Source organism: Schistocerca americana, unplaced genomic scaffold (assembly GCF_021461395.2).
Source record: "Schistocerca americana isolate TAMUIC-IGC-003095 unplaced genomic scaffold, iqSchAmer2.1 HiC_scaffold_36, whole genome shotgun sequence".
NCBI classification, from domain to species: Eukaryota; Metazoa; Arthropoda; class Insecta; order Orthoptera; family Acrididae; genus Schistocerca; species Schistocerca americana.
In genome coordinates, this window is record NW_025726082.1 from 4,037,435 (window position 1) to 4,064,950 (window position 27,516).

A 27,516-nucleotide genomic window follows, 5' to 3' on the forward strand; every position below is an offset into this window, starting at 1 on the left:
GGTGGTTGAAGTGGCTACAAAATCAGTCACTGGCTCTGTACTAACAACTTGTGCCTGAATCTACATACAGCCAGCTGAACGAGAGCCTCTAATCTTCAAAGTAAGGTTCATGCATGAAGAACCCTGCCAGAGAAGTTTGTCTATAAAGAAGCTGAAATTCAAAGTAATTTTCAGAGAAGACATTATGAGAAGACACTGAAATAAGAAGTAACTTACTGCAGAGTGTTTCCAACAAGGAAGACTCAGTTCTCTCTGCTTTTCTAGCATCATGTAATTTTGATTGGGTGAATGAAAAATATTGCAAGTGCCGAGCAGCAGGCAGTTATCTTTACAGGATGCTGCTCTCCCTGCCTTACCCTCAGTTCAGGCGATTAACCAGTAACAAAATTCATTATACTTGGCACTCCAACTCTCGCTCTACGTTCGTGTGGTGACCAATAAGGGTGGACTCCCAGAAGCATAGTCATGATTCTTACAGCCAATTCTACATTATTTATGTTAACCAATGGTAGCTGTTTTTACAGTTTGTGGGACCTGCGCATGGTGTCAGTGTTGACAATCTTCAGAGGAGCACAAACTTTCCTGTACCCATTCCACACTGCAAGATGTTATCGTAATGGCCTGTGCATTTTGACAAATTCTGACTTCCAGTAATTCTTTCCACAATAGCTGCTCTTTGGGACTCTGCTAAAAAAGGCGTGCATCCCCCAGACCACACACAGCTTACGAAAAGCAGTCTCTGTTGTCACTGCACAATCTGGAGATACAATCTGTATAGTGACTTTGGGCCATTCAGCAACAAGGCAGTTCCCTTTAAAGGACTGCCCAGTTTGACCGCCTGGCATGATCCCTTGCGTGTGTGTGAGTGAGCTTTCCATGAAGTTCTGCTGGGAACTCTTTCCCTGCTGGATCTATTGCCCTACAACAGATCTCCTCGCCTACAGCTGAGTGCAACCTGCCTTTACAGTGGCTTCTCATTTAGGTGTACATGCAATTCAGTGTAGGAAATTGTAATCTGCACAACTAAGTACTGGCAATCATGGCACTGATTCATATTTCATTTTTCTGATTTGGTTTGACTTTTTCATTTGGGTTTCACAGGCTAGTCGGGTCAGAATGCTTACTTAACATATTTATTGCTAAGAAAAATACAATTTTATTCCAAAACTTATGAAAATCTTATCCATGTGTACTTCATCTAATAGTCCAACTTTATCATGTTTATATAAACTTGAATCTAACTACAAATTATTTGTTTTAACGGTTATTAAAAGTTTATATTTGCACAGTCTTAACTGCCTTCATGAGTAAGACTGTGCAGGATGGTGGATAAGGCTGCACAGTCTTTAAACTTTAACAATGATCACAAATATAACGTCCTGAGACTGTATATTCAGAATGTGCCTCATTCCACCATTACTGACATTGTCCACACTGCATTCAAGAATCTTCAAAACTCTCATGGCAACTGGCACAAAACGTTTCTTCTCCTTTTTTCCATTGTTTCTTCATGTCGCATCAACTTGACAGATTTTGAGCACCTCTTGTCGTCTTCTGTTTCAAGCTTCCTTTCCACATATTTTTCCAAGCTCCTTATCTCTTTCTTTTCTCCTTCATTCCTTTTCCCATAGTTCTTGTCACTTTTTTGTTTTTGTTTTTTTCCTTGTAGCATAATTTTAAATGGTGAGCTCGATACTGTTTCATGCGTTTGTGCATTGACTTACCTTTTCACAACTTAACACTTCAGCAAGGGGTGAATATAAAAAAGCTGAGTGGTCATGTTGTTCTTTGCATTGTCTTAGATGGAATACCTAAATAAACTGATTTCATTTTCTTGTTTTGGATTGCTTTGAATGTTTCACTGCTATTATTTCCAAATTTACCTTGTTTCTTTTCAAAAGCTTTATCTTAATCTTTGCATCAATTTCAGCAGTAGTTAATCCTGATAAATGACCTGGTTGAGAGATGAAGTTATTAAATCTTTCACTGGAAAGTGTTTCCACTCGTTTTATCAAGTTTCATTTAAATGGTCAGCTTTCCATATCCCAACTGTAATGAAAAATCTTAGCTATGTTTTCATCAAAGCCTATACGGACACCAAGTTATCACGAATAATGACAGTTGGATAGTCTTCTGTTTCTTGTTCTCCTCCACCGTAATTTGGCATGTTGACAAAAACATGGGGATGTTTCTCAGTCACTGAAGAATGGGCAAAAATCTTCAGTAAACACATCTGGATTGAAATGTTATATTCCAGTTACCTGAAACCCTTTAACAGCCCCAGCTGCCTGAAACCCTTTAACAGCTTTCTCCGTTGTTGAGATCCTGTTGTTCTCTAAATATAGCACTGACAAGTGAGTGGATCGAAGTAAGTCCTGGATTGGTCACCATCCATTTTTCCACCTCTACCGAGTATGCAGATTACAGAGGACCAAAGAAGCTGTTGTCCTGAGGTTGTATTTTATGACTGGAATGGGGCAGCAGTAAAATCATTGTTACAAAATTTTCCCTGCAGAAGTTCACACCCAAAAGACTAAGATGAGTAGTGCGATTACCTAGACATAACAAAACTGGTTCTTTTTCACTTGGTTCTGAGTGATGAGCAAAGTGCTTCAGTCAATCAGTAAAGATTTTAGCAGTCATATAGCCAGTGAGAGAAAAAGAGGCAATGTTTCTGCTCTGTTTCATCCTTTTGCTTGCAAATATCATAGCTGGTGATATATAAATATATGGAGCACTAGAATGAGCAACAATACTAACATTCTGATCTCTTTCTCCTAAAGAAACTTTACTGGCTCCTTTTTTACCAACTGTTAAAATTACTTTGGGTGTTTTGTTAGGCACCGTTGATAGCCCTGATTCATCACAATGAAAGATCTTATGAGGAGCAATTTCCTCTGTCCATAAACAAATTTTAAGTTGCCAAAAATCTTTTAACTTGTATTTTATTAAAACTAATGGCCCTTCCCATACTACAATTTTCTGGCTTTCTGAAGGACAGTGTGTGTCTTTTCAAATACTCTTGGTCCCAATTTTTTCCAGCCAATTTCATCTTATTATTAAATTGTCACTTCAGCCATTAGCTTCACCAAACTGATAAGCAATTTGCATTAATTTCTTCCTTGCCAAACCATAAAACCATGCATCCAAATCTCTGCAAAACTTGCCAGCTGTTCTTCCATTTCATCAGAAAAAATCTTCTTTAATCTCCAAATAGAGGTGGGGACTAGTCATATGAAGTCTCTTTGTGGTTTGGGTGTTAATACTGCTCAATAGATCACCCAAATCAATGGAAGTAGAAAAATGGATTTAGGCTGCATGGAAGTCTCACGAACAGCTAGGGAAGGAAGCATCCACCCAGACAGAGCCTAGCTTGTCTGGGTAAGCCTTATATAACTGAGCTACAGCAGGTTCTCCAGAGGTTGCCTTCTAACGACTGTTCTGCCTGAACAGTCATGCATCTCATTAGTGTACCTATATTCAGTAAATGAATGCTGGCGTCTACATCTACTTCTACATCCATACTCCGCAAGCCACCTGACGGTGTGTGGCGGAGGGTACCTTGAGTACCTCTATCGGTTCTCCCTTCTATTCCATTCTCGTATTGTTCGTGGAAAGAAGGATTGTCGGTATGCCTCTGTGTGGGCTCTAATCTCTCTGATTTTATCCTCATGGTCTCTTCGCGAGATATACGTAGGAGGGAGCAATATACTGCTCGACTCTTCGGTGAACGTATGTTCTTGAAACTTTGACAAAAGCCCGTACCGAGCTACTGAGCGTCTCTCCTGCAGAGTCTTCCACTGGAGTTTATCTATCATCTCCGTAACGCTTTCGTGATTACTAAATGATCCTGTAACGAAGCGCGCTGCTCTCCGTTGGATCTTCTCTATATCTTCTATCAACCCTATCTCGTATGGATCCCACACTGCTGAGCAGTATTCAAGCAGTGGGCTAACAAGCGTACTGTAACCTACTTCTTCTGTTTTCGGATTGCATTTCCTTAGGATTCTTCCAATGAATCTCAGTCTGGCATCCGCTTTGCCGACGATCAACATTATATGATCATTCCATTTTAAATCACTCCTAATGCGTACTCCCAGATAATTTATGGTATTAACTGCTTCCAGTTGCTGACCTGCTATTTTGTAGCTAAATGATAAGGGATCTATCTTTCTGTGTATTCGCAGCACATTACACTTGTCTACATTGAGATTCAATTGCCATTCCCTGCACCATGCGTCAATTCGCTGCAGATCCTCCTGCATTTCAGTACAATTTTCCATTGTTACAACCTCTCGATACACCACAGCATCATCCGCAAAAAGCCTCAGTGAACTTTCGATGTCATCCACAAGGTCATTTATGTATATTGTGAATAGCAATGGTCCTATGACACTCCCCTGCGGCACACCTGAAATCACTCTTACTTCAGAAGACTTCTCTCCATTGAGAATGACATGCTGCGTCCTGTTATCTAGGAACTCCTCAATCCAATCACACAATTGGTCTGATAGTCCATATGCTCTTACTTTGTTCATTAAACGACTGTGGGGAACTGTATCAAACGCCTTCCGGAAGTCAAGAAACACGGCATCTACCTGTGAACCCGTGTCTATGGCCCTCTGAGTCTCGTGGACGAATAGCGCGAGCTGGGTTTCACATGACCGTCTTTTTCGAAACCCATGCTGATTCCTACAGAGTAGATTTCTAGTCTCCAGAAAAGTCATTATACTCGAACACAATACGTGTTCCAAAATTCTACAACTGATCGACGTTAGAGATATAGGTCTATAGTTCTGCACATCTGCTCGACGTCACTTCTTGAAAACTGGGATGACCTGTGCCCTTTTCCAATCCTTTGGAACGCTACGCTCTTCTAGAGACCTACGGTACACCGCTGCAAGAAGGGGGGCAAGTTCCTTCGCGTACTCTGTGTAAAATTGAACTGGTATCCCATCAGGTCCAGAGGCCTTTCCTCTTTTGAGCAATTTTAATTGTCTCTCTATCCCTCTGTCGTCTATTTCGATATCTACCATTTTGTCATCTGTGCGACAATCTAGAGAAGGAACTACAGTGCAATCTTCCTCTGTGAAACAACTTTGGAAAAAGACATTTAGTATTTCGGCCTTTAGTCTGTCATCCTCTGTTTCAGTACCATTTTGGTCACAGAGTGTCTGGACATTTTGTTTTGATCCACCTACCGCTTTGACATAAGACCAAAATTTCTTAGGATTTCCTGCCAAGTCAGTACATAGAACTTTACTTTCGAATTCATTGAACGCCTCTCGCATAGCCCTCCTCACACTACATTTCGCTTCACGTAATTTTTGTTTGTCTGCAAGGCTTTGGCTATGTTTATGTTTGCTGTGAAGTTCCCTTCGCTTCTGCAGCAGTTTTCTAACTCGGTTGTTGTACCACGGTGGCTCTTTTCCATCTCTTACGATCTTGCTTGGCACATACTCATCTAACGCATTATGTACGACGGTTTTGAACTTTGTCCACTGATCCTCAACACTATCTGTACTTGAGACAAAACTTTTGTGTTGAGCCAACAGGTACTCTGAAATCTGCTTTTTGTCACTCTTTCTAAACAGAAAAATCTTCCTACCCTTTTTAATATTCCTATTTACGGCTGAAATCATCGATGCCGTAACCGCTTTATGATCGCTGATTCCCTGTTCTGCGTTAACTTTTTCAAATAGTTCGGGTCTATTTGTCACCAGAAGGTCTAATATGTTATCACCATGAGTCGGTTCTCTGTTTAACTGCTCAAGGTAGTTTTCAGATAAAGCACTTAAAAAAATTTCACTGGATTCTTTGTCCCTGCCACCCGTTATGAACGTCTGAGTCTCCCAGTCTATATCCGGCAAATTAAAATCTCCACCCAGAACTATAACATGGTGGGGAAATCTACTCGAAATATTTTCCAAATTATCCTTCAGGTGCTCAGCCACAACAGCTGCTGAGCCAGGGGGCCTATAGAGACATCCAATTACAATGTCTGAGCCTGCTTTAACCGTGACCTTCACACAAATCATTTCACATTTCGGATCTCAGTCAATTTCCTTCGATACTATTGCACTTCTTATCGCTATAAACACGCCTCCCCCTTCACTGTCCAGCCTGTCTCTGCGGTATACATTCCAATCTGAGTTTAGGATTTCATTACTATTTACATCTGGTTTCAGCCAACTTTCTGCCCCTAGTACTATATGGGCGTTGTGACCGTTTATTAATGAGAGCAGTTCTGGGACCTTTCTGTAGACGCTCCTGCAGTTTACTATTAGCACACTAATATTGTTATTCCCTGTTGCATTTTGCCTACTCCTACCTTGCTGCGTCTCAGGAGGCGTCTTGTCGGGCCTAGGGAGAGGATTCTCTAACCCAAAAAACCCCCATGTGCACTCCACACGTACTCTGCTACCCTTGTAGCCGCTTCCGGCGTGTAGTGCACGCCTGACCTATTCAGGGGGACCCTACAATTCTCCACCCTATAGCGGAGGTCGAGAAATTTGCACCCCAGATCTCCGCAGAACCGTCTGAGCCTCTGGTTTAAGCCTTCCACTCGGCTCCAAACCAGAGGACCGCGATCAGTTCTGGGAACGATACTACAAGTAGTTAGCTCTGATTTCACCCCGCGAGCAAGGCTTTACGCCTTCACCAATTCTGCCAACCGCCTGTACGAACTGAGGATGACCTCTGAACCCAGACGGCAGGAGTCATTGGTGCCAACATGAACAATTTGCAGTCGGGTGCACCCAGTGCTCTCTATCATCGCTGGTAGGGCCTCCTCCACATCTCGGATGAGACCCCCTGGCAAGCAGCCAGAGTGAACACTGGCCTTCTTCCCCGACCTTCCCGCTATTTCCCTAAGGGGCTCCATCACCCGCCTAACGTTGGAGCTCCCAATAACTAATAAACCCCTCCCCCCGTGTGCCTGCTCGGACCTTGCTGTAGGAGCAGCCACATGTCCACTCACAGGCAGAGCGGGCGACGCCACACGGCCAGCCTCCACATTGACCCTCCGCCTCGTGCGCCGCGAACGCCGCCACTCCCCTTGGGGAGAGGGTGGCCCAACCGCGCCCAGTACACGCGAAGATGTCTCGACAGCAGGGACAGTGGGTGAAGCATGTAACACCTGGGGTGTACCTTGCGACGCACCAGACTCCCCACTGCCACTACACTCCGAGGCAGCAGCCTGAAGACGGCTGACCGTGGCCATCAACACGCTCAGCTGTTCGCGAACAGTGGCCAGCTCCTCCTGCGTCCGTACACAGCAGTCACACATCCTATCCATCCTAAGGAATCAATTTACTGAAGAGAGTTAATCAACCTTTAACTAGACTGCTAATTCAGTAAAGGCGGCTGTTTATTAACTAAACTGTGGTTGCTAGGCACTTCTTGTAGAAAAAAATGAAAATAGCACTACCTGTCTCTGGACTGTATTGAAAACAAACACTAGCACTACTGGCACTATGGCTGACTAAAGGGACTCACTCTGACTGTATTCAAAACAAACACGAAATCTATGGAACACTATTAATAGCACCCAACAATTGAAGCTTCCTAAAAGCAAATACACACGGAAGAAGACGTGACAAGTAAGAAAAATACAGTTAATACTTAAATTAAGGTAGCTCGCTGCACAGCAGACGTGAAGCAGACGGCAGTTACAACGACACTGAGGCATCCACCATTTCATGAAACCTGGGGCACATATGGCTTTTTAAAAAATACCACGTATGCAGCAAGTATTATTCCCCATGTCCCATCGGGTTCCATCTTGGAAATATTGCATTCTCTTGTTTATATTTCACTGGTTACTTTGCTAAATACTAGGACATTACATTCTGGTAAATAGTAAGTTGGGTGCAACTTTAGAAAGAGCTGTTCATGAAATCGTCACAGGCATTAATAAATGCTTTGAAGCATCGTGTAGTCTGCTTACAAGAGCACAAAATTCACAAAGTTCACTGTTGCTGAGTCTTTTTAAGCTTTTCTATATGCAGTTCGGAACCTTAATGAGATTTTCCCCAATCATACAAATAAATTATGAGAACATGGTTATAGAAGACGTTAACAAATTTATATCCCTGAGATTACAGCTTGATAATACATTCAGGTGGGAGGATTATATCATAGAAATGCTGAAGTGCCTAACAAATAATTTGGTTACATTCATTATATCACATGCTGTTTCAAATTTTGAGGTAACACCCCAAGCAAAACTAAAGATCACAAGAGTTCAAAAGCACTCATTTTTTGTATTAAATTGAAAACATTTTACAGACACATGTTCAAAGGACTTGGCATACTAACTGCTGCTTCTTGGTATAGTTATTCCTTAATGATTTATTTTTCATTTTTTGTAAATTATACATCCCTTTTTAATTCAACCGACAACTCAATTCCCATATTAAAAACAAGAAATAAAAATATTGTGCATAAAGGCACTTATTTTGAATATACAGCATGTATTATTCAAGAACACATTTTTTCAAGCAATTGCCCCAACCATAAAAAACATTAGATACTAATAAACTACATTAAAATAGAAGTTGTGTGGACTTAAGTTGATCGGCTTCTACTCTGAGCAACACCACCTAATGTGAATACAAATTGCCCACCGAGGTTCTGCCCCCCTCTCATGATAATGCATAGCTGTGAGATTTTTTTTTTTTTACTCAGAAACTTCTTTCTCAATACTCTTGACCACAGGAAATCACTTTGTGTAGTTACCTGTGTAAAGAAGGTAAAAATACATCCATATTCTCAGTGCTACTCAGCAGAGCAAGCCATGTCTACAATCATGAACTGGACAGAGTGAACAGGACAGTGTCGCTTGTGTAGATTGTTCAGTCTGTCAATGTATCTTCAACAGTCATTTAACTTTCACCACAAGCACATTGTCACTTTATGAGAAGTACAGTTGTTACCCACTAAAGTGGCCATACATCACAGCAACGTTACTCAGATATTGAGCACATACCCTGAGAGACAAAATATTGAAGACTGTCTCATAATTACCTCCACCCATAAAAAATGAATTGTAGGTGTCTCAAGGTGGAGGCAACAGAGCTGCACACTGCCTTATTGGAGACAACTGGGAGGCCTGTGTCACCCTAGACAGTACGTAACCGTTTCCAAACTACTAATTTTGCCTAGAGCTGTCCATTAGGAACAACAGCACAACAGTCCCAGCACACTGTCACATTAAGAAGGAACACACAGGATTGGACCAGATTAACAGTGTCAACTGTACTAAAATGAAATTAATGCAGCCATGAGGATGAAATAATGAAGATGAAATGACAAATGAAAACTGTATTTAAATACAACTGAAATTACTCGAAATAGGACAGATTTTTGCTTCTTTCTGTGTCAACTTCTACAGTTAAAATCTATGTCTGGTGATTTTAAGTGCTACAAATGCATTTAATGAAATTTTTTCACACATGTCAAGAATAATTTAAAACAGGATCAATTTACAAACAAGACCAGTGTAATTTAAATTGCATATATTTCTTAATGTTACATGTTTTTACAATTACATCAAGTTTTCTCATTTTTCTATCTTTCTATATTTTTCTGTCTTTCTATATTTCTATCAGCACATTACCATGTGTTCATATTTTTCCACCACTTGCATGAAACTAAAACTACACAAAGAAATAATATATTTTTCCCTTAGTTGGTGGAATTAGTTTACTTTTAACTGTTTTTAATAGAGACATATTCTGTATTTTCATAAACTTTATATTGAAACTGAATGCCATTTTCTTCTTGGATACCCGAAGGTACTGTAGGATCACTGAAAAATAAACAAATATATAATTAATGCAAAAATTTATTGAGTAGGTTCATTACAAAAGTCTGAAAAATACTTGCCATACTAGACAATGACACACAGTACACAGTACACAATATAGAGGGAAACTGACTGTTGGAACCTATTAACAAAGACAAAAAGTGGCTGTTAGCAGTTCAATACGCAGCCACAAACATATTTGATCATTTGCCCAATAACACAAACTATGCTGACAGGTAGGAAATCAACTTTTAAATTTAGCCTTAAACAATTTCTTCTGGACATCCTACCCCATTTTGTAGACAGAATTTTAATTAAAACTTGTAGCATGTGTAGCTGAAAAACTGAAGTGTGCCACTAGTTACATGAGTAGTGTTAAAGACTAATATGTTAATTCTTATTAAATTTAACAATGTGTTGTTTAGTGACCTCCAAATGGCCAACATACTTATACACAAATCATACATACATACATAGCCTGTAAACTGAATCATTGCGCACAATTTCAGTAAAAATTGTGCAAATCATCAATGGAACATGCAGCATCTCAATCTCATACAGTACTTTGTTGTAGGAAGTTATAGTAGAATGTAAATACTTTTGGATTAAAGGAGATCACTCACCAAAAAGCAGAAGCATTGTGTTGTCAATAGGCACACACAAAACAAAGGAACACACAAAACAAAGGAAACTTGCTAGCTTTCAAAGTTTTCCTGCGCACACGCGCACACACACGCGCAGGCGCGCGCACACACACACACACACACACACACACACACACACACACACACACACACACACACACACACACACCCCTATACCACTATATGGTGTCAGTTGGACTAACAGTGTTAGTACAGCTGGCACCATGTATGGGTGAAGCAGCTCGTCAAAGGATAACAGTTTTTGTGTGCCTACTAAGAACTTCAAACTTCTGCTTTTCAGCGAATTTGTCTCCTTTCGTACAGCATTTTGTTTTCTCTCTCCTGCTACCTTCTCTCCATCTATTTTCTAAATTTATGAAGTTACGTAAAACAGTCTTCTAGTATATGCAACAGAATGGAAAGAATGTAATGAAACACAATAACCATATTAACACAGTCATGACCTTTTCATCATTTTAAAGCACATACCTAGAAGTCATATGATATCAACTTTGGTCTTGTCTGAAGCAAATTTTGAAGTCTTTCATCATAAAAACTGATTTATGTCAAATATCCCACTAAATAAAAAGAAGAGGAAAGTCAATTCACTCTTTTTGATGTTTATTTATTTCCTGAAGCCTTAACATTCATTACATGATGGACACCAGGATCAGAGGCTTCAAATAATGTATTTCTATCAGAGTTCGATAGGAACGCAGAGACCATGACATCAAACATCGTTCAAATTCTTTAAACGTACTAAGTCTGCTGCTGGAAAGTACTGAAGTTATGAGGTGTTTATTTGAATGTACTTAGCAGAAGTTCCTTATGCAAAATGTTTATTGTACATACTCCTGGTCCTTGGTTCGATTATTGAAAAAAAGAAAGAAAGAAAGAAATTGCCTCAGATTGAAAATAAATGCTCTTATTTTATTATATCATGATCAGTTTTGAAGGCTGTAGCCTCATCATCACATGTGCTTGTTAACAAGAGAAACTTACCATAAGTCAATGCTACACATAATAAAATTGTATTACATACTGTGTACATGTTAACAAGTTTATTGGCCTCTTCTAGCCTTGACACTGATTAATGGCCCTAACACTAACATCAAGAATGTACATAAATCACAAATGTCCATAACAACTGACAAGTAACATATAGGTATTTAAGAACTTGATGGTGTTGGCAATTTGATTATGTCTTAGTTTAATAAAAACTGGAAATGATGCATTCCATACAGCACGTTTTTGCACCAGAAACCAAGTTAAGTCATGTGGTATAGAACAGTAGCAGATTTGCTTCCATATCGACGGAGACACCTTCAACTGTGGTGTGCGATATGTGATGTAATACCATTCGGTAAATAAGAGTTGTATGTGGATCATTGCATGGAGGTATTAGGCAGAAGCTTCTAACACCTTAATAACATAGAGTTCCCATAGTGTCTTGGAACTTTTAAGTCCTTGTGTCTTATATTAAAGAATTGTACCTTGTTTTATAACAAGTTCTTTAGCACATAAACAATACATAATGTAATTACATTATGTATTGCACTCATTTACTGCACATTTCTATTGCAAACAAGTAAATATGAGGATAAGGCTAGAAGTGCCAATATCAATCATGGTATAATCAAATTAAGAGCATTTAATTACAGTCTGAGGCAATTTTTTTCCTAATTAATTGTAAGACTGTGATCTCCACAGACCCATCAATGACGGAAAGGTAAAATAACCTTATTTCAGTTTAGTTATGTGCCTGTTCCATGTACTGTAATTGCAACTTCTCCTTATTTATCATTTGGTTGGTGATCAAAGAATTTTGTAGCTGAACATCTTACTCCTTTCTGTCACTATCTATGGTTAAGAGATGAATACCATAAGTAATTTCTTCTTCTATTATCATATTAATGAACATTGCTGTTGTTTTCTGTGGCTGATGGTTGAAAAAAAACTTGATAAGCGAGTTAATGTACTGTGACACTTAACAGTCTTGTTCAACTTGTTAAAGAATGGTATCTGGTTTTACAATACTTAACTGATTAGTCCTATTGTTTCACTTTATTTATGGCATACTAATATGGGACAACAAGACAGTATGAAGTCACTGTTTATAAGAGCTGTCTATGCCATGTCATCAATGTTACAGCCTCTATGTTGCTACACGGCCACACCTATTGTTGATGAGGCTGTGGCTGCTATCTAAAAATGGATAGGAACTAACATAGTTCAGAATTTACAATTTTGACACATTTAATTATTTTTTAAAAGTGCTGCAATGTGGAATATTCATGGTGAAAATCAGAAACAAAAATTGCAAATTAACAGAGTTCAATCTTCCACTGAAAAGTCAGGAGGGCACAAGTGTACTGCCTGGCTACATTTTTATTACTTTATGCACATCATGTATGTTGAGACAATGTGATAATGGAGCAAAAACTACACTAAAGGGTGACTGAAATATACACAGCAGTAAGGAGAACCTGTTTCACCCCCCCCCCCCCCACCCACCCCTCTTGGCACCCATATCACCCTGGACTGCAGCAACGGAACCATTCCCCACACCATGATTTTGATTACCCATGATCATATACGGAAATGAGGGATATCCTACCCGAGATTCTTCCAACCCTTTCTAAAGTGGTATGTCATCGCCACACAACTGACACAACATGCCTATGCCACTCCCAATTCCTTGCCACATGGGTCCTATCTCCATGGAAGATCCAGGTGCGAGACCTGCTCAGTTCATCCAATCCAGTGCATCCCACTTCAATGCAGTCACAGGCATGTCCTATCCTATCACTGTGAAAACATCCATATCATCTGTGGTACAATCCCTGCACAGCATTTTATGTGGAAATGACCACCAACCAGCTGTCCGCCAGAATGACTGTCCCATCACTCTGCAGCATTTTATGTGGACATGTCCACCAACCTGCTGACCACCAGAATGAATGGCCACTGTCAAACTGTGGCCAAGAACAAAGTTGACCATCCAGTGGCACAACACGCCTCTGGGCACAACATGCTTAAATTCAATGGCACCATCTGGATTCTTCTCCCTAACACCAGCTTTTCTGTACTATGGAAGTTAACTTTGAAACACATCCTTCGTTCCTGTAATCCTCCTAACCTCAAAAAGTGTCCACTTATCCACTGTCCTCACAACCTTGATCCAACAGTTCCCCTCCCACTGTTCTGTCATCCCCTCCCAATCCACGCCTTCATATCATCTTCACCGTGTGTCTTATCTCACCGGCTCCAGTACCATTGTGTTATGTGCCCAGCCTATGCATCTGCCACACCTCCCTACAGCATTCATATGTTGCAGCCCTGCTGCCCCTCAAGCCCTTAGCTACATGTCCCCAACCCCTCCTCCCACCTCTTTCTCCCTCTACCTATCCCACCTGACACAACCTCCACTTTCAGTCCACCTGCTGAACTACAATCCCGGCATTGTGTGTCTGGGCAGCACAATGTAGGTGCACATGTATGTATGTATGTGTGTGTGTGTGTGTGTGTGTGTGTGTGTGTGTGTGTGTGTGTGTGTGGTTCTTGAATGTAATCTGTAACAGCTACGCTGCATATTAAATTGTCCAGTAGTTGAGACCTATTACTCTTTCTCTGCTAAGAATCTGAAGACTTCAAAACATGTGTGAAAGCACTTAGCATAATTGAGATTTGAAAATCTGGTACATTTGTTCAAAAACATGAAGGCCAAAACATTACTGAAATTTAAAACACAATTAAATGATCTTCATTCAGACAAACTAAGTGAAACAAAAAAGTTGTGTAGACAGTTAAAATCTATGTACAAGTGTTTTTCTGGTGAAAACTTGCAGCCATTGTTTTATGTTAATTCTTCCTGTCTCTTTAATCAGCACCTGTAATTAGTATCCCTGTCACGCTGAAGGAGGAGGAAGAATGTCTACAAATAGAGAGCAGTCAACAGTACTTTTCACTGTGAACACAAGGCTGTTGATACTAGCAAAGCAAGTAATTCTCCATGCACTTCATTCTCTTGAAAGTAGCAACAGGACATTGCAAACTTAATAGGAAACACAAATCATTCGGAAAGGTGAGAGGAAGGTGAGGTAGCAACTACAATTTTATGAATTTATATGAGCATGCTGAAGTGTGCTATACTGGGAGCTCACGAGGAATGGTCAATTATTCAGGGATACAACAGGAATGATTATTGAAAGCAAAAGAAATCTAGTAAACGTTGGCCTTAAAATGCATACCTTAAGAGCTACGAGCACTTCATCTTCGATACCGTGAAACAAATCTCTTCCACTGCAAAATCTTTGCTTTCCATATTTTGAGAGGTGGTAACTGCCCAAGATCTTTCAAATTCTTCCAATCTGACAGCACCCTGGGGGCAGATGAAGATTATAGAACACTATACACAACCCATGCATAACCCCACACCATCCACCAGTTAACTTGTTTGTCTGGATCTCTATGACCACAAATATTAAATATAATGTTGTCTCAAAGGCACCTTCAAGATTCTAAGCTTTTCAAACTAACTGGTGACATTTTTGCAAGGTGTGATAGGCATTAACACCACAGATAAAGAACTTAAGCAAATGACTACACTTTATCATGTTCACTCCCTTCAAAACTTCGAGTAACTGGGCATGAAATGATAACAGTTCATCCGATTAAAAAAAATAAAAATAAAAATACAAAAAAATAAGTGTGTGCAATGCAAATTTCTCCAATTGGGTAATAGTGCTACTGTTAAGGTTTCAATTATCATTTAAAATTCTGTTTAACATATTGTGCTTGCTGCCTGTAGAAAATATGGGTACATTGTGAGTCCTCTAACAGTTGGCATTTGAAGAACTTCTGAGCGCAGCTTTCCTAATTATTAATTCGCAACACATTATTTCTCAGCAGTGATGGCTGGAAGTCAGTTGGTCACTCTTTAAATACATTGGAGAGCTGCTAAATGGATGTTCCTGTTTCCACAAAGTGCTTCTTGACTTGAAAAAGGTATTAAAGGCATAATGAGTTCCCACACTTCTGTTGTTGCAGTATGCTTCCGTAATAGTCCTGATAGAAATGTTTGTCACAAAACGTGACAATTTGACTTATGAAGACATTCTGTAGCTGCTTGAAGAAGCTGGTTCTAAAATTGACGATAATAGTTCTGAAATCAATGACAGTAGTTCTGAGACACATGATAATCTGCTTGAATCTTTCATCTTGCAAGCAGGAGCCATACAAAGTATGGTGAAAAAGTTTACTATGTCTGGGGGACTGCAGCAGTCACTGAGGCCTGACTGGAATGTGTTAAAGAAATCTTAATTAACCCTCGAGTAGACTCGCGGTATACTTTGTACACACATTACCAACATAAATATCTGTGAGCAAAACCACAGTTTAATCTTAGTTTAATAAAACAATGATAATATAAACTTACATAATATGAGCTAACACACAGTCTAATTACATAATAATAAAATAAACTTTCGTTATATCACTCTGTTGCCATGGACACATGTTACGCCACAGTAATGACTCACTTGATGCATTAAACAGAGTAGTGGTATCAGATGCCAGCGAACCCCTTATTCGATTATTAATTGGGGTCGTTTTCTTGCATGGATCATAAATTTTTCCTCAACTAGCTAACCAGCTATTTTATATTACTGCTGCCTACTGTGGCATATGACAACACAATTTATCACTGTGTCTACTGAAGCAATAATGAAGGAATAGGTATGGACTTGCAGTTGAAACAATAATGGAACAGAGCAATTTTATTTGTGGTTGGCACTTGAGCATTAACACTGTCTAACTTTGAACTTATATCAGTGAGGTAGACAGCAGCAATAATGACTCAGATCATTAATCCACACCTATTTAACTCACTATAATATATATTCGTTGGAAAAAGATTTTAAAATACCTCACACCTATGCATGGATGATCAAGCTTTCAATCATAAATAAATGTTGAAAATGTTACCCACTCTTTAACTGTACTAAAATAAATGAAAAAGTCCATCATCTAACTCCAACTAATTCATTTATGAGACTGCATACTGTCACACTTTTAAAGTAATCAGGCAGAGAAATGTCATAGCATTTGTTTCCCGAGATAGAATACAGCACATGTTGGCACGGAACACAAAGCAAAGCATACATCGAAGTTCTAGCCCAGACTGGACTATCGGAACCAACCGACAGCTGAGTCATCCTGTGGCAATGATGTCATTCGGATGCAGTATGGAGAAGTCCTACACACTCCCGGCTGTTGTTAGCCTTCTACTTCTCACGTAGCTCCTCTGTTGGCATCACGAGACATCTGTGTACCCTGTTATATTCCTCCCACCAAGAAAAAATCACTGGCAGTACTGGGAATCGAACCTGGGTCCTCCACATAGAAGCTAGACCCACTGACCACTGAGTTATAGAGGCAGACTGGCACGATAGGGGACATAACTGATTTTATAAGATATTTAGTCATTGGACCCCGAATGTTTGATTAAGTTATAGGTAAATAAGGTTTTTGGGGTGTAAGGAGTGGCCAGGGAGGGATAAGGAAGCACAAGTGTGCACATCATAAAGTCTTTTCTGTTCCCCACCCCCTCTCCCGAAATGATCAGAGGTTATCACATTAATAATGACACCTCCCATTCTCCCACCCAAATGGGATGATACAAGTATAGTTTTAAGCCTGAACTACCCAAAATGGTCAAAAGATTAATACTAGAGAACTGGTGGCTGCTAAATATCATTGTTGCCACATATTACACCACCATAAGATAGCCAATAAGGTTTGCAATGACACACAAAGAAGTTCTGTTTGCTGTAGATTAAAAGCCTTTGCTTCCCAGTAGACATACAACTAAATTTGCCCCATGTAACTGGTATATTAGTTTTTCACATTTAAATTCATCAATCTACAAACAACAGTTTTTTATCATTACAACTAAAAGAGAATTTAATCAAACATTTGTGCCTGAATTAAAAGTGAGGTTAGTTATTTCTTTAATATGTAGCACACACATAAGCCAAACAGTGTGTTCAACAATACTCAAAATGTCAGAATACCACTAGAGAAACAAAGCAAACATTAAGAAACAAATTCAAATCTATGCCTATCATCAGCAGGCGTGTGCCCTATGGAACAATGAGACCATACTGCTCCCAACATTCCTGTGGGTGTAGCTTGAAAAGGACAGGTATCCTATCATGAGCACATGGTGGAGGGAAGGAGCACAATTTCAAGGATTGCGCAGAATTTTAGAAACAGTCTGCTGGACTGTACTCTGGCCATGAATGATGAAGTGTTTCTGAACTGGTGTAGACAGATAAAGCAATGACCCATACCTAAAAAAGGATATGTTAATAATTACCTCAAAAAACATGGTAACAAATGACTGATGAAGTGAAAAAAAACAATGTAGTGATTACAAAAGATTAATGATACAAAACAATAAGAAGCAAGAACCAGTAATACAGCAAATATTCTCCTTTCATGCGAAAATCTTTCATGGTGTTCATGGAATCAATGAACCTGGGAAATAAGTATTCCTGTCAGCTATTGCAATACAGAAAAATATGGAAAATATTAATGGGGGCAATTTACGGAAGTGTGCTGAAAAGAACTGGAATAATGGTATGGCAAAATGAAATGAAAATGTTCCAACCACACCTGCAAATCAGCCACAAAGCAACATCAACTTCATTAGATACATCACGGGCTGGAATGACTGAACCACTTCTACCACCTCTATTTTATTTCTTGAGCATTCCATTACAATAATTAACACAAGTCCGTTTCTGAGCTTTAGTCAAACTGTGTAAAATTCATTAGGAACAGATATTTATCAAACTCACAGAAAATCATTTCAATGAAAACTCTCACATGAAATAAACCATTTTGTTCACATCTCAACAGCATCATCTAGTATCTGTCTGCAAAAACTTAAAAATGTGATACTCTTAATGTTTTATCCATATATTTCATTGCCCAACTACAGCTCAACATTTCCTCTCTCAGTGACTGCAATCAACACTATTTTTTTTTCCATTCTTGTATTAATTTTGCCACGTACCTCATTCCCACATTTCAATCCTGTGTTGTCAGTCTTTCATTGTTGTTTCTCTATTCAGCAAATTCTTTCTTGACACACATTTGTTATTTTTTCTTTTCTTTCTTTCTTTCTTTGACACACAAATTACCCCTAACATACTATCCATGCAGTACAGGATAATTTTTGCAATACTCAAGTCTTCCTTGAACCCTTCAGTAACTATTTCAGCTGAGTTGGGGTTCCATAAATGAACCAATTATTAATTTATTTTTGTTGTCAATTACAACCTTTACCCGTATTAACCCACATAAAGTCTACTTCAATGTCACTACAAGATAAACTATTTCTAAGAGCAACCAACATGCTGCAACCAATCATCATCTGCTTCAGTGCTTTCTATGAGCGCTTGGAATTCTGGTTCCTTCCAGACAAAACTATGACAATTCGGAACTATGATACAAATGTGAGACGTTAACTTTTCCCAGCGAATTGAATGTTCAAATAACTTACGGGTTTGCTGCTAGGTGACGTCGTCGACCACTGCCGATATTTCGACAGGAGCACACACTGCCATTCTCAAGGCACAAATGCAAGGAGGAAGCAATGTGCAAGGGAATTTAATACCTCGGTTCACAGAGGAGAAACAAGGAAGATACCACACACAGAACAAGTAACCGCAGAGTCAACACACAACCAAAGACAACCAACATCAGAAATATCAATGGTGACTATTAATCAACAGGTGAGGTAGCACTAATTCTGTCCCTCTGTTTTTTGACAAGAGATAGAACCGGATTTCAAGCAGCATTTAAAGAAAATCCACCATCTCTGTTTATAAGGTTGCTTGATAGTTTGATTTCAACAGCTTCCTTAATAACACTATCCCAATAGCTGGACGTGCAAGCCAGAATCTGTGTGTTGTTGTATTCCACAGGATGACTGGTGTCAAGGCAATGTCCTGCAGTAGTGGATTTGCTCGGCTGTTGTAAGTGTGTGTGACATTTATGTTCAGTCCTGTTGATTAATAGTCACCGCTGATATTTCAGATGTTGGTTGTCTTTGGTTGTGTGTTGACTCTGCGGTTACTTATTCTGTGTGTGGTATCTTCCTTGTTTCTCCTCTGTGAACCAAGGTATTAAATTCCCTTGCACATTGCTTCCTCCTTGCATTTGTGCCTTGAGAATGGCAGGGTGTGCTCCTGCCAAAATATCAGCTGTGCTCAACGACATCACCCGGCAGCAAACCCGTAAGTTATTTACACATTCAGTTCACCGGGAAAAGTTAAGGTCTCACATTGTTTACCTCTACGGGGAGGAAATGTATCATTGCTTGTGGAGGTTGGATAAACTTAGCAGCAGTAGAGTAAGGTTGGAATGTGCTTTATCGTTTTTATTGAAGTGTCAAAATCATAGTGTGGTTCCAACATTTGCTAAGGTTATGCATCATATTAATTCTCCTGCCACCAATCGCATCAAGCAACGTGCTGGTTTAGCTCTTGTCAGTTAGATTTTGTTTCTAAGGAATTATTTCAGCTTCATTTAATGATGGTGTCTAATGTTTCTGAATTTTCTTGGGATTGGGTGGACGGTGCCTCTTGGTCGCAGTCTGACAGGGAATTTCAATCTGTAACTGCTCATAATTTGGAAAGTTTGAACGTTTCCTTGGCTCAGTGTCTAATTCTAATTTTAATTCTCAACGTTCTGTGATCAATCTCACAGAGAAAACGTTTGACGACGCAGCTTTGTCTGTGCTGGGGAAAGGTTTGAATTTCGCACCAACGCCTAAGAGTTTGCCAGTCATTGATTTTATTAGTTCTATTGAACAGGCTGTTTATAAACTACCTTCCAAGGCTGCGGAAGAGGTTAGGAGGGAGGCCTGTCATGTGTTGACTGGGGCCCGTCCACCGAACTGCAATATACAGCAGCTGAGGCGGCCGCTTTACGTTCACTCAGAATGGATCCTGATATTGTTATTTTACCTGTGGACAAGGGAAATGCCACGGTTTTGTTAAACAAGCACAATTACATTCAAAAGATGCAGTGTCTACTTTCTGATTCGGCGTATCGCAAAATTGGTGCTGACCCTACTAAGAGTGTTGAGAGAAAGACTAATAACCTCCTGAAGAAAAGTTCTTTGTCACAGGAGACTATCAAGAGTCTTAATTCTTACTGTGCTGTACCACCTAGATTATATGGCCTCCCTAAGGTCCATAAAGAGGCTGTCCCATTGAGGCCTACTGTTTCTAATATTGGTGCTCCGACATGTCATGTAGCTGAACATCTTGCTAGTTTGTTGAGCCCACTAGTAGGTAGGTGTGAACACCACATTAAGAACTCTGCAGATTTCTTAAGTCGATTGCAGTTCCTCTCTCTGATTCGTTGCAGCTAATTGAGGTTAAGTTTGGTGTCGAGTTAACAAATCTATTTTGACATGTGCTGACTTCCACTTACTTTTTATTCAACGGTCAGTACTATTAACAGACTGATGGAGTTGCAATGGGAAGACCACTGTCACCTATTATGGCCAAATAGTTTATGGAGGACTTTGAGGAACATGCACTGGAGTCAGCAACCTTGAAACCTGCTTGTTTTTTCAGATATGTAGATGATACTTTTGTTGTTTGGCCTCATGGTAGTGAGAATTTAAACTGGTTTTTGGAACACTTGAATTCAATCCACCCAAATACTCGGTTCACTATGGAGGTGGAAAAGAATGGATGCCTTTCCTTCCTTGATGTGTTAGTCAGAAGCAAGACTGATGGTACGTTGGGATATTCTGTTTATAGGAAGCCTACTCACACTGACTTGTATCTGCGAGCCGATAGTTGTCACATCCAGCTCAGCGTGAAGGAGTACTTCGTACCTTGGTTCACAGGGCCCACGTTATCTCAGACCCTGAAAGTTTGGCAGCTGAGCTATCACATCTCTAAGTCCCCTCTCGTCAGAATGGTTATAGTGAGAGGCACATCAAACGTGTGTTGCGCTATCAGCCTTCTGTGCAACGGATGAGTGGCGACAGCAACGAAGTGGCACCTAAGTCTACGGCCTTTTTGCCTTATGCAAGAAGCATTTCCAACAGGATTGGCCGTATTTTGCAGAAATATGATGTGAAATATGTTTTTCGACCACCTTCCAAGATTAAGGCCCTGTTAGCACCCGTAAAAGATGATCTTGGTTTGCGTAAGGCTGGTGTCTATCTTATTCCTTGGAGTTGTGGCATGTCATATATTTGTCAATCAGGGCTGTGGAAGACCGGTGTATTTAACACAAACATCACACACTCTTACAACAGCCGAGCAAATCTGCTATTGCAGAACATTGCCTTGACACCGGTCATCCTATGGCATACAACAACACACAGATTCTGGCTTGCATGGCCAGCTATTGGGATAGTGTTATCAAGGAAGATGTTTAATCAAACTATCAAGCAACCCTATAAACAGAGGTGGTGGATTTTGTTTAAATGCTGCTTGGAATCCGGCTCTGTCTCTCATCAAAAAACAGAGGGACAGAATTAGTGTTACCTCACCTGTTGATTAATAGTCACCATCGATATTTCTGATGTTGGTTATCTTTGGTTGTGTGTTGACTCTGCGATTACTTGTTCTGTGTGTGGTATCTTCCTCATTTCTCCTCTATGAACCGGGGTATTAAATTACCTTGCACATTGCTTCCTCCTTGCATTTGTGCCTTGAGAATGGCAGTGTGTGCTCCTGTCGAAATATCGGAGGTGGTCGACGACGTCATCCGGCAGCAAACCCATAAGTTATTTGAATATAATACAAATGTTTCTTAGGTCTACCATTGTTCTGTGTTTGACCTGCACCCTTTGAAACTGAACACTCATTTTTACTTTCCTGAGACCCACTACCCCAAGAAATTGCCCAGATCACTCCACACAGCCCCCGCTACCTCAAGTAGCTGCCTCCTGTGTGAATGGACTCTTAATCCATGAAGCAGATCCCAATATCTCTACAGTCCATGGTGCAAGTAAAGGAAAATGCAGCCTGCATGGTCACAGAAACTTCGCATCCGCTGATTCAGACTATCACTCAGCTCTGTGCTAAAGACGCACTGCCAGTCCTGTCAACGATGCTGAAGATGGTGAGCTCTGCATGCATATTGCAAGCAAAACTGGCTGTCTTTATCACTTCAGAGCCACCAGAAGCCAGAGAGAATCTCTTCCAATCCTAATTGACACACCTCAGTATTCATATGAGCAACTACCTACCGTTGGCTGCACCCTGTGCTCTCCATAGCATTCGAAAGTACCAGGTACATATCTGGGATGACTCACCCGGTATGCAAACTGCGTGCACACAAAATTTCTTTCGCCCTTTGACAACTATATCACGCGCCTCGCATTGGTGTTCCCAAATATCAATAATCCCAATCTCTGTGACTGCTTGTATCTTGTTGGCTATGAGGCTTCCTCTGCAACAGGGCAGGCAATTGCAGCCGGCTCAAAATCTTTATCAGCTATAAATGTACCTGAAACATATTTGTCAGAAAAAAAATTGGGGAGGCCAGTCGATTGGTCCCCCAGAATGTCTTCCGCTGCCAGCCATACCTTGAAATGACCTCCCAATCGACCACAGGTGATGGCTCAACCTCAATACTGGTGGGGTCAGGCCAACCACAGTGTTAGACTGATCGGGATAAATGTGAGATGTGCTGGATTTTCCTTGAGTCCTCCACACACAATGAAATCCACTGGCTGCATGACTAAAGCCAGAACCACCTGGAGCTGTGACTGAAGGGTCTCCAACTCAACTTGCATACCAAACACAGCTTTCACAGTCACTATTCATACTAAAGATGATGGAAATATACACTACACAAGCATGTGAGAAATTTAGTATTAAACTACAATAGCATACACAGAGAGCTAAGTAAGTAGATCTTTTTAGTTCAAAGTTCCTAATACAATGCACAAACAAAACAGCTAATCTCCTGGTGCTGCACAAATGAAGGTTGACACATGAATGCCATTTCAGACAATATTACTTTGATTCCAGTTTCTGTTGTCACATTACTACCACTTGAAATCTTTTTCTCTCTTATGTTGCTACATTTTATCTCATTCATACTTCACAAATTTTTCCTGGGCCAATTTGGTTAACTGGACCATGTTTGTTTGCCTCAAGGACAACATACATGCCACGAAACATTTTTGTACAATGAGGAAACAATGGCACTCATTCTGATACTTCCTACTGTTTCACTGAATAATTTATCACTACCATCCAATTTATTTTTCATATGAATCTTCATCATATATTTACTAATTTATACGCACTATCTGATCAAAAGTATCCAGACACCTATTAGTGGACATTAATATGGGTTATGTCCCCCCTTCACCTTTACACTGTCTTGAACTTTGCTGGGGACGTTTTCAATGAGGTGTCTGAATGTCTTTGGTGGAATGACAGTCCATTCTTTCTCAAGAGCTGAAACCAGAGAAGGTAGTGATGTGGGATGCTGGTGTCTGGAGCAAATTCGATGTTCTAATTCAGTCCAGAGGTGTTGCATTGGGTTCAGGTCACGACTCAGAGCAGACAAGTCTATTGTAGGAATGTTACCATCTATGAACCATAGCACTTCACAGGTGCTGCTTTGTGACAGGTTGCACTGTCATGCTGATAAAATCAATCACTGTCACTGAACTTTCCCTCTGGTGTACACTGTACACAATGATGTAAAACATATTCATAGCCTTCCACATTTAGAGTTTCCTTAAGTGAAATAAGGAGACCACACCCTTACCATGAAAAACACCCCCATACTATGACACTACCTCCTCTGCACTTCACAGTTGGCATTACACTAGATGACAACTAACAGTTACCAGGCATCCACCAAATCAAACCATTCATTTGGATTGCCTTCGTCCTCTTGTCTCAATAGAGTTCTGGATGTTTTTCACTTGTTTACCTGCTGGATAAATGCGCTGTGTTTGCTGGTGATCACTCACAGAGTAAGAGCAGAAAAAGTGTGTGTCATTTGCATCAGGGAGTGAGTGAGTGAGTGAGTGAGTGAGTGGGAGGGGAAGGGGGGAGAGGGAGGGAGGGATGGAGAGATTGGTTGGTTATTTTGGGGAAGGAGACCAGACAGCGAGGTCATCGGTCTCATCGGATTAGGGAAGGACGGGGAAGGAAGTCGGCCGTGCCCTTTGAAAGGAACCATCCCGGCATTTGCCTGGAGCGATTTAGGGAAATCACGGAAAACCTAAATCAGGATAGCTGGACGCGGGATTGAACCGTCATCCTCCTGAATGCGAGCCCAGTGTCTAACCACTGCGCCACCTCACTCGGTGAAGCGAGAGAGAGAGAGAGAGAGAGAGAGAGAGAGAGAGAGAGAGAGAGAGAGAGAGAGAGAGAAGTAACATATATACAAATATCAAATATTTAAAAGTCATTTGTAAAAATATCCTGAGAGCACCCTCAGGACATAAAACCCAGTAGTCAAAACCTCCTCACAGTTCAGACCCATCCGATTATTAGCACATAACAACCTAGACTTACCAATTCATTCAGAAATTTCATCTTCAGAATCCCAGCAACTGAGGTCTAGAAAACCATTATGGCACACAGAAATCAGCCTGCAGGCCATTAACTTCAACATGCATGAAGCCTGGAAAAATCAGTGGCAGGAGCAATCTTCCATGAAGCATCACATTAATCAAAACTACCTTGGGGCAATCAGCAGGTTTTCACCTACCTCGACAACATAGGTGCACACTGAATCGGATCAGAAGTGACCAGGGCAGATGTTGCACCAGTGTGGATAGAAGTCTTCCACTCAATGTGACTATAGTGAAGAGCAGCAAACAATACATCACATAATGTTTGAATGTTCCCTCAGAGCACTCAAAGTATCAATGGAAGACTTCACAATTAGTCTGCAGAAGCTTCTGCTCAGCTTTCCAACCTGGACTTACAGTTATGAACTCGTTACTAACTTGTGATTGTATGTACCTGTTTAGAAATGTATATATTTGTCATATGTAGTTGTCTATATTTCTGTGCCATCATACTATAAATAAATAAATTACCATATAACTGTGATATTCTCGCAAGAACCATGGACCATGCCATTGGTGGTGTGGCTTACGTGCCTTAGTGATACAGATAGCTGCACCATAGATGCAACCACAATGGAGGGGTATCCGTTGACAGGCAAGACAAATGTGTGGTTCCTGAAAAGGGGCAGCAGTTTTTTCAGCAGTTGCAGGAGCAACAGTCTGGCTGGCTGACTGATCTGGGCTTGTAACATCAACCAAAACGGCCCTGCTGTGCTGGTACTGTGAACGACAAAGCAACGGGAAACAACAGCTATAATTTTTTCCAAGGGCATGTAGCTCTACTGTATGGTTAAATGATTTTTCCTGAGGGCATGCAGCTCTGCTGTAGGGTTAAATGATGATGGCATTCTCTTGAGTAAAATATTCCAGAGGTAAAATAGTCCCCCATTTGGACCTCCGGGTGGGGCTACTCAGGAGGATGTCGGCATCAGGAGAAACAAAACTGGCATTCTAAGGATTGGAGTGTGAAATGTTAGATTCCTTAATCGGACAGGTAAGTTAGAAAATTTAAAAATGAAAATGGATGGGGTGAAGTTGGATATCGTGGGAATTAGTGAAGTATGGTGGCAGGAGGAACAAGACTTTAGATCAGATGAACACAGCATTATAAATACAAAGTCAAATAGGGGTCATGCAGGAGTGGAAATAGGAATGCACGTAAGCTACAATGAACATCATACCGAATGCATTATTGTAGCCAAGATAGACATAAGGCCCACACCTAGCTCAGTAACCCAAGGCTGTAGGAAGCAGTAATTACTTATGAAGAGGCTTGCATAGCATAGTCTTCAGAGTGAAGACCACCACCACCACCACCACCACCACCACCACCACCACCACAACAACAACAACAACAATTGTGATATTAATTTAACAACAATGAGTTGAAGAAATGTAAATCAGTAGTACAACTGATGTTCTTCAGTAGCTCTGAAGTAACCCTTGGCAGCAAGATGACAATTGGCTCCAACCCTGGATTGTAATTGATACATGGGCCACATCATTAGGTCATGCATTGCATGCTTCCCAAATAGTCTTGCTGCATATGGGCAAAATGTGAAAATCAATTCCATGGTAGGACACATGCTAGACAGCTACGCTGATCTACCTTGGGGCACTGAAGTGGATGGCTCCTCAAATTAATCCCATCATCAGCGTCATTTATGCTCTTTACACATGCAAATCACTCTTATCTATATACAGTCACCAATAAGAGCACATAAGCTTTACAAAACTGGTAAGCATGTGCTGTGCCCTCTCATCAAATCCTGTGTTTAAGACACTTCAGGGTATTCAATCCTTCATGGACCTTGCTCTCAGGTCCTTTAAACTGGGCTTCAAGATGCAACACATTACCATGGGTCTCATTGTAACGGAAGCTTGTCAGTGTTTTCTGGGACACCCTGTACATCACCTATTGAAATGCAAACAATAACAAGCATAAATTTCTCCAGCAGCTAATAAGCAGTGTAAATGCTAGCCTTCCTTCAGGTTATGTCATTGTTGGTAATTAGTTTCCTGTTTTCAAATTTCCACCTCAATTATAATGAGAAGCCAGAGAAAAGCATCATTCGACATATGCGCAAAATTTTGGACTTGGGTGAAGGAAAGCTGGAGCTGCACTTGATTGTTAAGTGCAATACCCCCATGTATTTTGCATTTATGTACAAACTGAGACACCTACATTCTTCCTTTCCTACACCATTTTGCTTACTTTATGAAAAACATTGGGTCATATGAATAAAATGGAGAAAGTACTTCATACTCAGAATTTCAGAGAACATTCTCACATTTGCATGAATAAAGTGAGTCAGAGGATGTACTTCACACGAGAATGTTGATAGGTTGAGTAAAAAGGTGGGGGTAGTTTTCAACACACAGAAAATTCTCCAATTTCGTATGAATAAAACTAGAAAAGT

General features: G+C 40.4%; 1 protein-coding gene across 1 annotated transcript in view; it reads right to left on the reverse strand.

Moving 5' to 3' along the window:
• Positions 1-9,503: 9,503 nt before the first annotated feature.
• Positions 9,504-27,516, reverse strand: part of LOC124580845 (dihydrofolate reductase-like) — a 54,794-nt gene continuing 36,781 nt past the window's right edge. Inside the window, exon 4 of the mRNA XM_047131287.1 lies at positions 9,504-9,811. Within this exon, the coding sequence (XP_046987243.1) occupies positions 9,712-9,811 (100 nt within the window). The 3' untranslated portion in view covers positions 9,504-9,711. The remainder of the gene's footprint in view (positions 9,812-27,516) is intronic.